General features: G+C 38.7%; 1 protein-coding gene across 1 annotated transcript; it reads left to right on the forward strand.

Annotated features, from left to right (window-relative positions):
• Positions 1 to 7,557: 7,557 nt before the first annotated feature.
• LOC120077700 (protein PXR1-like) lies at positions 7,558 to 8,133 on the forward strand. Its single transcript, XM_039031663.1, has one exon. The coding sequence runs from the start codon at positions 7,558 to 7,560 to the stop codon at positions 8,131 to 8,133; it is 576 nt and encodes a 191-aa protein (XP_038887591.1).
• The last annotated feature ends 4,097 nt before the right edge of the window (positions 8,134 to 12,230 follow it).

Genomic DNA, 12,230 nt, shown 5'->3' on the forward strand with positions numbered 1-12,230 from the left:
AATCTAAGGGTAATCCCGAATAAACAGGAGTTCATAGTTAGCTCAGGATTAAGATCAAGTTACCTAGATCATCTAGGTGAAATAGTCAGTCTTATACAGTAAACACCGTTATAAAGTAAGAATGACTTATTTCTTGGTTCGATCTTATGCAAACTCATTGCATAGGACGCCTCCACTCTTCATGTCATGACATGTACTAATTAGGATCACATCGTATGTATCACTTTACAACTCTTTGTAACAACTACAGAGTAGGCCACATCCAATGGTGTTACCAGAATAAGGTACCCAACCTAATTCATGTACCATAGATCATTTTGACTATTTACTCGAACCTGATCCACTCTTATGTCTCCACATAAAGTTTAAGTACTCATACAATAATCATGGGTCTTAGTTTATTGGATTTAGACTTTCATACAATTTATGAAATGAATAATAAGTTTATTGATTATAGAAAATGTTTATCATTTTACAAACTGCGAGTTTTAGGACATAAAACCCAACAATACTCCTACTTGGACAAAACTCCAGTAGATCAATAAATACAAATATATATAATGTTGAGTTTACATGGAGAGAATAAAATGTACAAATACAATAAACTAGGGCATTACAATACCCTTAAATTCTTCCACTTGCCCTAGTGATACAAAACTCGCAGACCTAGTCCTACTAGATGACCTTCGAACACTTTAACCGAGAGGGCCTTTGTAAATGGATCAGCTAAGTTGTCTTGGGAAGCAACCTAGGTGATGATTATGTCTCCTCTGTGTACGATCTCCCTAATGAGATGGTACTTTTGCTCAATATGATTTCCCTTTTATGGCTTTGTGGTTCCTTTGAATTTGCAACTGGTCCATTGTTGTCACAACAGAGAGTGACAGGTAGGTGCATATTAGGAACTACTTCCAGATCTGTCATGAACTTTCTGAGCCATATTGTTTCTTTTTCTGCTTCACTTGTAGCTACATACTCAGCTTCCATTGTGGAGTCAGCAATACAACTCTGCTTGATGCTTCTCCACACAACTGCTCTTCCGTTTAGAGTGAATACTAACCCCGAAGTTGATTTCCTTGAATCAATATTAGTCTGAAAGTCTGAATCGGTGTACCCAGTAAGGATAATATCCTTAGCACCATACACGAGCATATAATCTCTCATTCTTCGAACACATTTAAGAAAGTTTTTAACAGCAGAATAATGATCATGACCAGATTGGATTGAAATCGACTGACAATTCCTACGACATATCATATATTAGGATGAGTACACAACATTGTATACATTAAACTCCCTATTGTTGATGCATATGGAATTCTCAAGCTTTTGAGGTGTCTTAGGACTCTGTTCCTTAGACAGGTGAATTCTATCTCTGAAAGGTAAAAAAACCTTTCTTGGAATTTTGCATTTTATACCTAGACAACATCTTGTCTATATAAGATGCTTGAGATAATGCTAATGTTTTGTTCTTGCGGTTCCAAACTATTTGGATTCCAAGAACATACTGTGTTTCTCCCAAATCTTTCATTTGGAGTTGCGAAGCCAACCATCTCTTAAGGTCAGCTAGATATTCTACCTCATTCTCGATGAGTAGAATATCATCAACATACAACACCAGAAAAGCGACGGTTTTGTTAATGATTTTCTTGTATACATAGGGTTCGTCAACATTTTGTTTAAAGCCATAAGATTTGATCGCAATATCAAATCTCATATTCCAGGATCTAGAAGCTTGTTTTAATCCATACATGGATCGATTAAGTTTGCAAACCTTTTGCTCTTGACCCTGCTGTACAAACCCTTATGGTTGAGACATATAGATACTCTCTTCAAGGTAGCCATTCAGAAAAGTTGTCTTGACATCCATTTTCCATATTTCATAATCATAAAACATGGCTATGTACAAGAATATTCTAATATAGTATCTACCCCCTCTCTTTGGGTAAACCCTTTCGCCACAAATCTAGCTTTATAGGTTTGTACCATACTAGCTTGATCTCGTTTTCTCTTGTAGATCCATTTGCAACCGATGGGTTTTACCCCTTCAGGTTGATCTACAACAGAATTGAAATACATAGATTCCATTTGTTTTCTTTTTACCTAATTTTTTTTCAACCTCAGCCTTATACTCTTTGAACATTTCAAAAGTTTCACACTTTTGGTGCATTGGGTAAACATGCCCATACCTAGAATAATCATCTATAAAACTGATGAAATATTCATACCCTCCTCTTGCTCTAACATTTAAAGACCCACAAAGGTCTAAGTGAATCAGCTCTGGGGGTTCTTTGGCTCAAAGACCTTTTCCAGAGAAAGTTCTTTTTGTCATTTTACCCTCAAGACAAGACTCACATAGTGGTAATGAACTGTTTTCTAACATATTTAGATGACCACTCTTAACCAATCTCTCAATCCTGCTGAGATTTATGTGACCCAGTCTCAAGTGCCAAAAATAGGAATTTGGAGAAATCTTCCTTTTTTTTTTATGAGTCCCAGCAGTTTTAAACATCCTATGTTCAATACAGCTTTGACCTTAGTTGGTTTTAACATATACAAGTTATTTTCTAATTTTGCAGAGCAAATCTATTTACTTCCTATATTGATGAACACTTCATCATTTTCGAAATAAACTTTATGATTTTGTTCTAGAAAATAAGAGATAGATATTAGATTCCTTTTCATAGAAGGAATATAATATAATTTTTTCAAATAAATGTACCCATCTTCTATAAATAACTTCATATCTCCCACTACTTTGGCTGAAACAATCTCCCCGGTCCCTACCTTAAAGATTGTTTCACCTTTTGTCAACTGTCTCCAGGAACTTGTTGTTGGGTTTTATGTCCTAAAAACTCGCAGTTTGTAAGATAATAAACATTTTCTATAATCAATAAACTTGTTATTGATCTCATAAATTGTATGAAAGTCAAAATCCAATAAACTAAGACCCATGAGTATTGTATGAGTACTTGAACTTTATGTGGAGACATAAGAGTGGATTGGGTTCAAGTAAATAGTCAAAATGATCTATGGTACATGAATGAAGTTGGGTACTGATAACGGGTAGAAATGCACGTTATTACAATGCAAAGATATAAAACAATGTGGGAATGTGATGGTAAAAATATGCAAAATCGTGTCCAGAAGCATTAAGTTGAGAATATTGTGATCGCATGTTCCCATCGCATTAAAGTAGATAATTTACTTATTTTGTGCAGGAAAATGCATTGGCACAAAGCAAATTGCGATCTAAGGGATTCGGCGCTCGAACGCATTAGAAGATTGTGACTGCAAAGCTATGCAATCGTATGCACTCACGAAGATCTGCTCAAGAAGGCGCTTAAAGATGACGCATCAAGGTGAAAGCAGAATAAATCATGATGGGACGGAAAGTTGACGACGGTCAAATTCAAATTTAGTTGACAAGTCGTTAACGACAGACTGTAGCAAGCACACTAAACTTTTTGGTGATCATTAATCGGCGCATCAGACAGAAGAATTAATGACCACCCATCATTGCAATCATTTGAGAGAAAAGTTATTCACCTTGAAGCTCTATAAATAACGAAGACCACCTTCATCAAAGGAGTTTAGAGTTCCAGTTTTTTCTAGTTCGAAATATATATAGTTTGCCATATACATAGAGATAGATCATAGATAGTCGTAGTCTGTAATTCTTATACTTAGAAGGCAGAGGCGAGCGAAGAGAGAAGACGCCAAAATATCATTCCTAGTTAGCTCAAGAGACCGCCGGGAAGCACTGCAAATGAAGAGAGGGCTGACACTTGCGAAAGAAAGAACATTCTTTTGGGCAGAGTAGAGTAAAACACAGTGTAAAAGCCTTAGGGAGAAGGACATTGCTACCGGGCTTCCTATCCCTACATTCCATTTTCGTTTTGTATTATGAATTTATTTATAAAATGGAATTTGCATCTCTATATCTGTTCAATCTCTTCACATTGCGCATGAGTAACTAAATTTCTGAATGAGTTGATGATAACTTGTAGAAATACAAGTTATTTATACTGTTTTATTTAGATATTGCGGCCAAAAGAAAGGAAAGTTGCATCAATTGTGTAGAAATTAGTTGAGAAATGCAAGACTTATAAATTGTCGTCAATACACCCACTGACACCATTGCGATGGTAGAAAAGAATATTTCAAGTCTGTTTTGTAGGAAATCAAGTCACTGCATGCGTTCATGGCTCAAGATAAAAAGAACAACGCGTCGCATATGCCCATCATTCAGGAATGAATAGATGATCAACGTAATGACGACGCATGCGACAATCGATCAAGAGTTTTGCAACCAACGCAACTTCAACCGCATGCGGTAATAAGAAACAACACTGCATGCAGGCAAATGATCAAAAATGTAAAGAGCAATGCAAATGCGGAGGATTCTGACGTATGTACAGCTGACCATTATGCTTTTCTGACGGGATTGATTGCGTAACAGAAGGAATATTCACTCCACCATTTCCCGAACTGCCTCAACAATAAAGTGGGGACCACAAGTCAGAGAGTCAAAGCTTAGCCTATAAATAGCTCCGGCCATCCACTGAAAAATTATGCTTGAACATAGAGAAAAGTGTATATACTGATCTGAGAGAGAGAATGGTTGAACGACTAAACATAGTAGATTCAGGAAGAATTAAGAGACAAGGCCGAGAGATGAGTCTCTGGGCAAAGGATCCTTCCGGTCCCCGCCATCGAAGCTTTGTACGAAGGTCACTTCTATCAGAAGAGCAAGCCAGAGAGGGAAGCTCTTCTCTTCATCTAATCCCCACGCCGACAAGCAAAACCACTGTCCAGATCTGTGTCAAGACATTGACACTCTTCTGTATTTATTTCTATCTCTTTATCATCACTTGTACTCATCTTCTTAATCTCTATCATTCATACCATGTATCAAATGCTTAATCTTAGTATTAATTGTTATGATCATTTTCATCTCCATTATTATGTCTATTTCCGTTCATCCGTAATTCACTTTCTCCACGATGTTTTCTTAATCCCTTGGCTAATTAGCATGAATTAAGCAAGTAATTAATTGGGTTAAGGAAATAATTATGTTTAGTCAAAGCATGCTAGACGACATCTTCACCTGTGAGAGCAGAAGTGAAGATGCCATTCCGCCTATCGAGAGAGGGTTGGAAGAATGCGTTAACTAAAGTGAGAAGTACTTCCAGAGATGGAAGCAACCTTACATTCATCACGTTCATCCCTGTTTCACCATAGAGATATGGGAATGCGGCCGATCATCGAGAGGTGTACGCCAAGGGAAAGTGGAACCTTAGTTATATCTTTAACGCAATTAATAAACTTGCGATGTTCGTACTAATTATCCTTTCCCCTTCTGATTCATCAACAAAGACTTGCCCTCGTAGACCATGATCCTTTGTATAAACTTCACAGTCAGTCTCGAACTCAGCATCATGTATATCATATATCCTGTATCTTGCATCACATTAGCTTAGGTTTATTTTCATCAAAATTTATTTTATTCACGCAACTTTAGTTTATCTACACAATTTTAATTTACCGCAATTTAATTTCCTGTACAAATGCATACTTTATTAATTGTAAAAAAATCGGTCGCATATATCACAAATGTAACCCACTAACGACAACAATCCCTGTGTTCGACCTCGGATCACTCTGAGAAACTTGCGTTGGAATTATACTTGGTTTCAGCGCAAGGAAACTTGTGACAACGCATTACTCCATAGCGTACTACAAGCATTTAGTTAACAACGCATATATCTAGAAGTAGTATCACATAAAGTGTGCATGAGCAACAACATAGCATAAGATTACATCTTTCGTTACAAGTTTATGGCAACATGAGCTTGTAGCTCATCATCATGCATGCACATTACATTGACCAATTTCAAGTCAACAAGTTTATGGCGTCGTTGTCGAGGATTGCTAATGGTTATTGTTGAGTACATTTGTAGTATTTGCAGGACAGATATTTTTGTACTGGTTGTTTATTACGGAGAGCAGTCTGACGGCTTATGAGCATTGGAGTGATCCAGAAATTCTAAGCTAACGAGAGATCAGGTGTACTTTTTCGTGTAGGAGCACATCAGAACCAGATTAAGCACTGGAATTTCAAGACCTACAGTTGCGGAGAATGCAAGGTTTGAGAGATGTGCAACGCATTCTCCATAACTGGTGTGATTCCCGAAGGAAGTAGATTATCTCTCTCCCCATATACATTGCGAGAGGAGACCAGGAGAAGAATAATGTCCTTGAAGACATTGGGTAGCCAAGCTGGACCGCTTGCGGAGGTGTGGATTGTGTTCATCATGAAAACTATCTTCCGGTCCATATCTCTGAATTCTATGTTTACATGCTTTCTTAATTCCTATCTTTATTGCTTTATGAACTTGGTCATTTATTGCTTCATTTAATTTGTTTTTATGCTTTATGAAATTATGCATCATTTAATTCTCTTGCATTTATTTCCATGCTCTCTTTAATTTCTCACTTTTTTGTACTAAATGCGTTATTCTTAAAGCTTGGTGAATGATTGTGTAATAAGAAGAGAATTAATACCGCAAGGTCCTTGTGACTTGCATTGATGAAAAAAAAATATATAATAACAAAAATAATAAAACAATCAACATCTAGTATGCATTACGATGATGGGTTCATCTTGTACCAATAAGATACACTTTGCGTTCATCCAACTCAAATGCGTTGCGCTGAGGGGTGTGTTGTGCTCGTATGTGTTCTTTGCCCGTCCTTAGCAAAAATGCATTATGTCGAGGTAGTGTTGTGCTGGTAGAAATACCGTGCACCCATCCTCTAGAAATGCATTGTGCTAAGGGGTGTGTTGCAGGGATACATGCATTGTTGCCCGTCCTCTGCAAAAATGCATTTGCATTGATGAATTCATTGCATTGATTCTTAACCTTGCGCCCATCCGAATAAAATACCAAAGAAAATTCTTTTTGTAAATTGAGAAGTCTAATCGCTTCAGCTTCCAAGGACATGATGAATCTAAAGATGAAAGGACGTACGACTCTGCAAATTCATAAATGTGAGGCGCGCGGCGGCAGGCTTTTTGAGTACCTCGAGACTTGCCACCGTAGAATTCTCGTTGGGCCCATCAAGGCCCAACCTATAAATTCCATCTCCTCCATCTTAGGTCATTGACTTACTTCATTTTGCAAACAGAAACCCTAGAGCCTTTGCATACCAGACTTTCTTCCTTCCCAAAACCTTAAAGAATTTCCTAGTGTTCTTACTTCGGCATCAATGGCAGACCAGTCTCCCCAACCATCTTCTTCACCCTCATCACCCTCAAAAGCCCAACTCACTGCATGAGAGGTGGCATTCCTCGTAGCAAGCCGTCATCTCGCCGCCCAGCCAAAAACCATCGCTTGAGTCATCGGAAAACCTCAGCAAAAGCCTGTAGCAGCCGTACCACTCCAGGTCAAAAGGGGGCAGAGCTTAGAGAGTACTCCACTCCCAACATTTTCCTCTAAAAGTGAAAAGAAAAGAAGGGACGATAAGGAAGTGTTTGGGAGTATACTCAGCAACATGGAGAAAGAAGGAGGACTGCTCGAAGCTGGGGTTGTGAACCAACCACTGTCTTTGGAGGAGGAGATAGAGGAAGCATCAAGGAGAAGCGATCTGACAATCTTGGATCCTAAGGAAACTGCTAACGCAAAATCCTATGAGGGACCTATCAGGGTCGCTTTGGAGGAAGCAGCGGCGGAGAAACAACCTGAAGTGGCTGAAGAAAAGAAGAAGAAAAAGAAGATCAAAGAGAAAGGGGCTGAAGGAGATGAAAAAGCCCATCCAATCAAGAAGAAGGAAAGGATGACAGATGAGAAGAAGGAACGCAGGTGGGAGGAGAGGCGTCTGAAGAAGGAGGAAGAGAGGAGAAAGAGGGCTGAGAGCCCAGAACTGGATGGAGAATCCACCTCCATAAAGGGGGATAAGGGAGAGTCAGCGAAATTGAGAGAATCAGTGCAACATGAAACACTACAAACGGTTACGACTGACGAAGGAGAAGATGTAGAAATCACCCCTTTGATGCGGCGTCGCAAGGAGAATGTGCCGCAAGGATCAACAGTTGATCCACTAATTTTGATAGATGTGTTAGAAGAATAGAAGAGGAGAAGAAAAACGGAGGAAGAAAAGAAAGAGAAAATGTTGCGGTCACAACTCATCATCGCAGAAGGTAATTGAAGAAGAAAATTACAAGATGAGGAGGTACACCGCAACAATAAGATATCGGCAGAAGAGGAAAGGAAGAGGCTCGGAGAGGAACAGCGCATTTTTTTGGCCTCCGAGCAGTTTGAAAAAGAATTTGAAGAAGAAGTGAGAGAAGAGGAAGAAGAAAAAAAGAAGAAGAAGGCTTGAGGAAAGGAAGAAGAAAGAAGGGAAGGAGAAAAAGCACCGAGTAAACGTTCAATGCTTAAGAGAGAAGAAAGGCAAGGAAGTTGCTGAACGGGAGAAGAAGGAACAACGCAAGGAGAGGGAAAGGAAACAAAAGCAAAAATCCCGCCTTGCGTTGATCAAAGAAAAGGGCAAAGCAGTTGTAGAAAGTAGTGAACTCACGTTGGCTAAGTGGCATCCATCGAAGAAGAGAGAAAACGATGATATGCTGACAGAGATGGGATTTTTCCCCGCACCAACGCCACTAACAGATCTGATTACAAGCGTTGTACTGGAGCACGGATGGGAAACATTTTGCCAGTGCCCAGCCATCGTCATTCCAAAGGTAGTGAGAAACTTCTACAACGGACGGCTACATGGCACCAAGGATGTGGTGACCATCAAAGGGGAAATGGTGTCTTTCAGTACAAAGGACATCAATGAATTATACTTGATGAAGAGCAATCCAGATGCACTAGGTAACAAAATCATTGATAATCCTACTGAAGAGTAGATGGAAGATGCGCTGCAAACATTAACGCAACCAGGCACTAAGTGGACGGTTTCATTAAAAGGCATCAGAACTCTAGCGTCCAAGACATTGCTTCCCGAGGCATGGCTTTGGGTATATTTGGTAAAACGATGACTCATCCCGACTTCCCATGACAAAAAAATTTCGAGGGATCGAGTCATGGTCGCATATTGCATTACATGTGGCATTCCAATCGATGTAGGCCAGTTGATCGCAAGACAAATTCAAGGTTTTGTGGGGCACATAAGAGGTCAGTATTTCTTCCCGTGGACGATTTCAAGCTTATGCCTATCATTGAGTGTAGGTATTGATGAAGAACCCATGCCTGAAGTTCATAGCCTCATAAACGTCAAGATTTTGAGGTTGCTCCTCAAAGATTCCCCACACTGCCTCGAGCTCCCATTGAAGAGGCTCGTCATTGATTTAAATGCGTCGTAGAAACCCATGCCAAAGAAACAGCTTAAAGATGAAAAAGGAAAGGGGAAAGTCCAAGACTCGCCAATGCAAGAACCAGAACCCTTGGACCCTTTGCCTTTGATAATTCGCCCTCCAAGTCCTCCCGCACAACCTTCTTTCTCACTTCCTAAGCATTTCACCAACCTTCTCCTTACCCCTGATTCTCCAACCGCATATCCAGTAGCTCCATCCTCACCTTCATCATCATCACCAAAACTTTCCCTTCCACTGTCGCATGTTGATGACCTACGCGATCTAGGTGAAGGCACTTCTACCCAACCCCAAAACGTCGATGGCGAAACATCGCAGGCATAACCCACCATTGCCTCTTTAGCTGTTGAATTAGCCGATATGTGAACCCTTCTTGCCCAACAACAAGAACTCTTCTCCCAACAAGAAGACTTTTACAACCAGAGAATAGATGCGATAAACGAGCGAGTAGAAGATTTACAATGCAATGCTGCCATGACAAGGCAGGTGATGATCAATATTCAACGCAACATCTATACAATCCACCTGAACCAAAGGCAACTAGCGGAGCGCAACCATGAGCACTTCAACTTCTTGACAGCGTATCTTCATGGTCCCATGGTGCCTCCATATCTCTAGTAGCATCTACACTTTGAAGAAGCTCCTTGCGTACCTCACCAAAATCCTCCACCAGAACCTCCTTCTCCTCAATAACTTTATTTTTTTTTTTATTGCTGTCATTCTTTTATTTATAACTTCATTCATTATTTCTTTATGTATAGAAGCTCATTCTTTTATTCTTTGTATATGATAAAAAATTTTGTATTGCGTTAATTGTAATTCCTTGTATACTTAGTTAATTTTTAATAAAACTAAGTAACAATTCTTTCAAGTACGCAATAGCCTCTTCTTTATCATCCTTTGTCATTATTTGCGATATTCTTGATCTTCTATTTTGCGTTATTCATTACGCTGCCATGATGAGTTATATGTATACACTTAGAAACATTTCTCACACTTTGTATTTTCTAACTAACACTTAGTTAATTCGTAGCTATAGCAATGCTTTACCTTTTATCCTTCAAAATTCTGTTCAAACCTTCTTTTTGAAATTTTGTCTAAGTGTTTGTCTATTCTGTCCAAACAACGCAATGAGGACCTTGCGCATCTCTAAATTTGGGGGTGGGGAAGGTCTGAGTAGATGAGATCAAGTGATGTAGTCATTAAGAAAAATGTGTTTCCAAAATATATATATTCATATAAACTCCAATGTCAGTGCAAGGGAAATCCTAAAACAATCCTAACCTGATAAGAGATAAGTTGTGAAAGGAACCTGCTTGTAGTTGGATGCTCGCATGACACCCGTGGGAGCAAGCCAAAACGAATGTGGGTTTCCAAGAACAATGCAATATGAAAAGAGAAAAATGAGAAAAAAAAATAAAACAAACAAGAGACAACTCCATCATTATGTCTATTTCCGTTCATCCGTAATTCATTTTCTCCACGATGTTTTCTTAATCTATTGGCTAATTAGCATGAATTAAGCAAGTAATTAATTGGGTTAAGGAAATAATTATGTTTAGTCAAAGCATGCTAGACGACATCTTCACCTGTGAGAGCAGAAGTGGAGATGCCATTCCGCCTATCGATAGAGGGTTGGAAGAATGTGTTAACTAAAACGAGAAGTACTTCCAGAGATGGAAGCAACCTTACGTTCATCACGTTCATCCCTGTTTCACCATAGAGATATGGGAACACGGCCGATCACTGAGAGGTGTACGCCAAGGGCAAGCGGAACCTTAGTTATATCTTTAACGAAATTAACAACCTTGCGATGTTTGTACTAATTATCCTTTCCCCCTTCTGATTCATCCACAAAGACCTGTCCTCGCAGACCACGATCCTTTGTATAAACTTCATAGTCAGTCTCGAACTCAGCATCATGTATATCATGTATCCTGTATCTTGCATCACATTAGCTTAGGTTTATTTTCATCGCAATTTATTTTATTAATGCAACTTTAGTTTATCTACACAATTTTACTTTACCGCAATTTAATTTCCTGTACAAACGCACACTTTATTAATTGGTTTCAGCATTGGAATTATACTTGGTTTCAGTGCAAGGAAACTTGTGACAACGCATTACTCCATAGCATACTACAAGCATTTAGTTAACAGCGCATATATCTAGAAATAGTATCGCATAAAGTGTGCATGAGCAACAACAAAACATAAGATTACAATGCAAGCATTTTTCTCTTGTTTCTTTTAATTTTCTTTCTCATTTTTTTTTTCTTTTCATATTGCATTGTTCTTGGAAACCCACCTTCGTTTTGGCTTGCTCCCACGGGTGTCATGCGAACATCCAACTATGAGCAGGCTCCTTCAACAACTTAACTCATATTAGGTTGGGATTGTTTTTGAGGTTTCCCTTGCACTGACATTGGAGTTTATATGAATATATATATATATATATATTATATATATATATATATATATATTATTTGAGATGGAAATAATGAGCACATTTTCTTAATGACCGCATCACTTGATCTCATCTGCTCAGACCTTCTCCACCCCCAAATTTAGAGGTGTGCAAGTTCTTCATTGTGTTGTTTGGGCAAATAGACAAACACTTAGACAAAATTTCAAAAAGAAGGTTTGAGCAGAATTTTGAAGGATAAAAGGTAAAGCATTACTATAGCTACGAATTAACTAATTGTTAGTTAGAAAATACAAAGTGTGGGAAATGCTCCTAAGTGTATGCATATTATACATCATGGCAGCGCAATGAATAATGCAAAAGGAAAGATCAAGAATATCACAAAGTTGAAAAAGGATGATAAAGAAGAGGCACAAGAATATAGAG

The sequence above is a fragment of the Benincasa hispida genome, chromosome 1 (genome assembly GCF_009727055.1).
Source record: "Benincasa hispida cultivar B227 chromosome 1, ASM972705v1, whole genome shotgun sequence".
Taxonomy (NCBI): domain Eukaryota; kingdom Viridiplantae; phylum Streptophyta; class Magnoliopsida; order Cucurbitales; family Cucurbitaceae; genus Benincasa; species Benincasa hispida.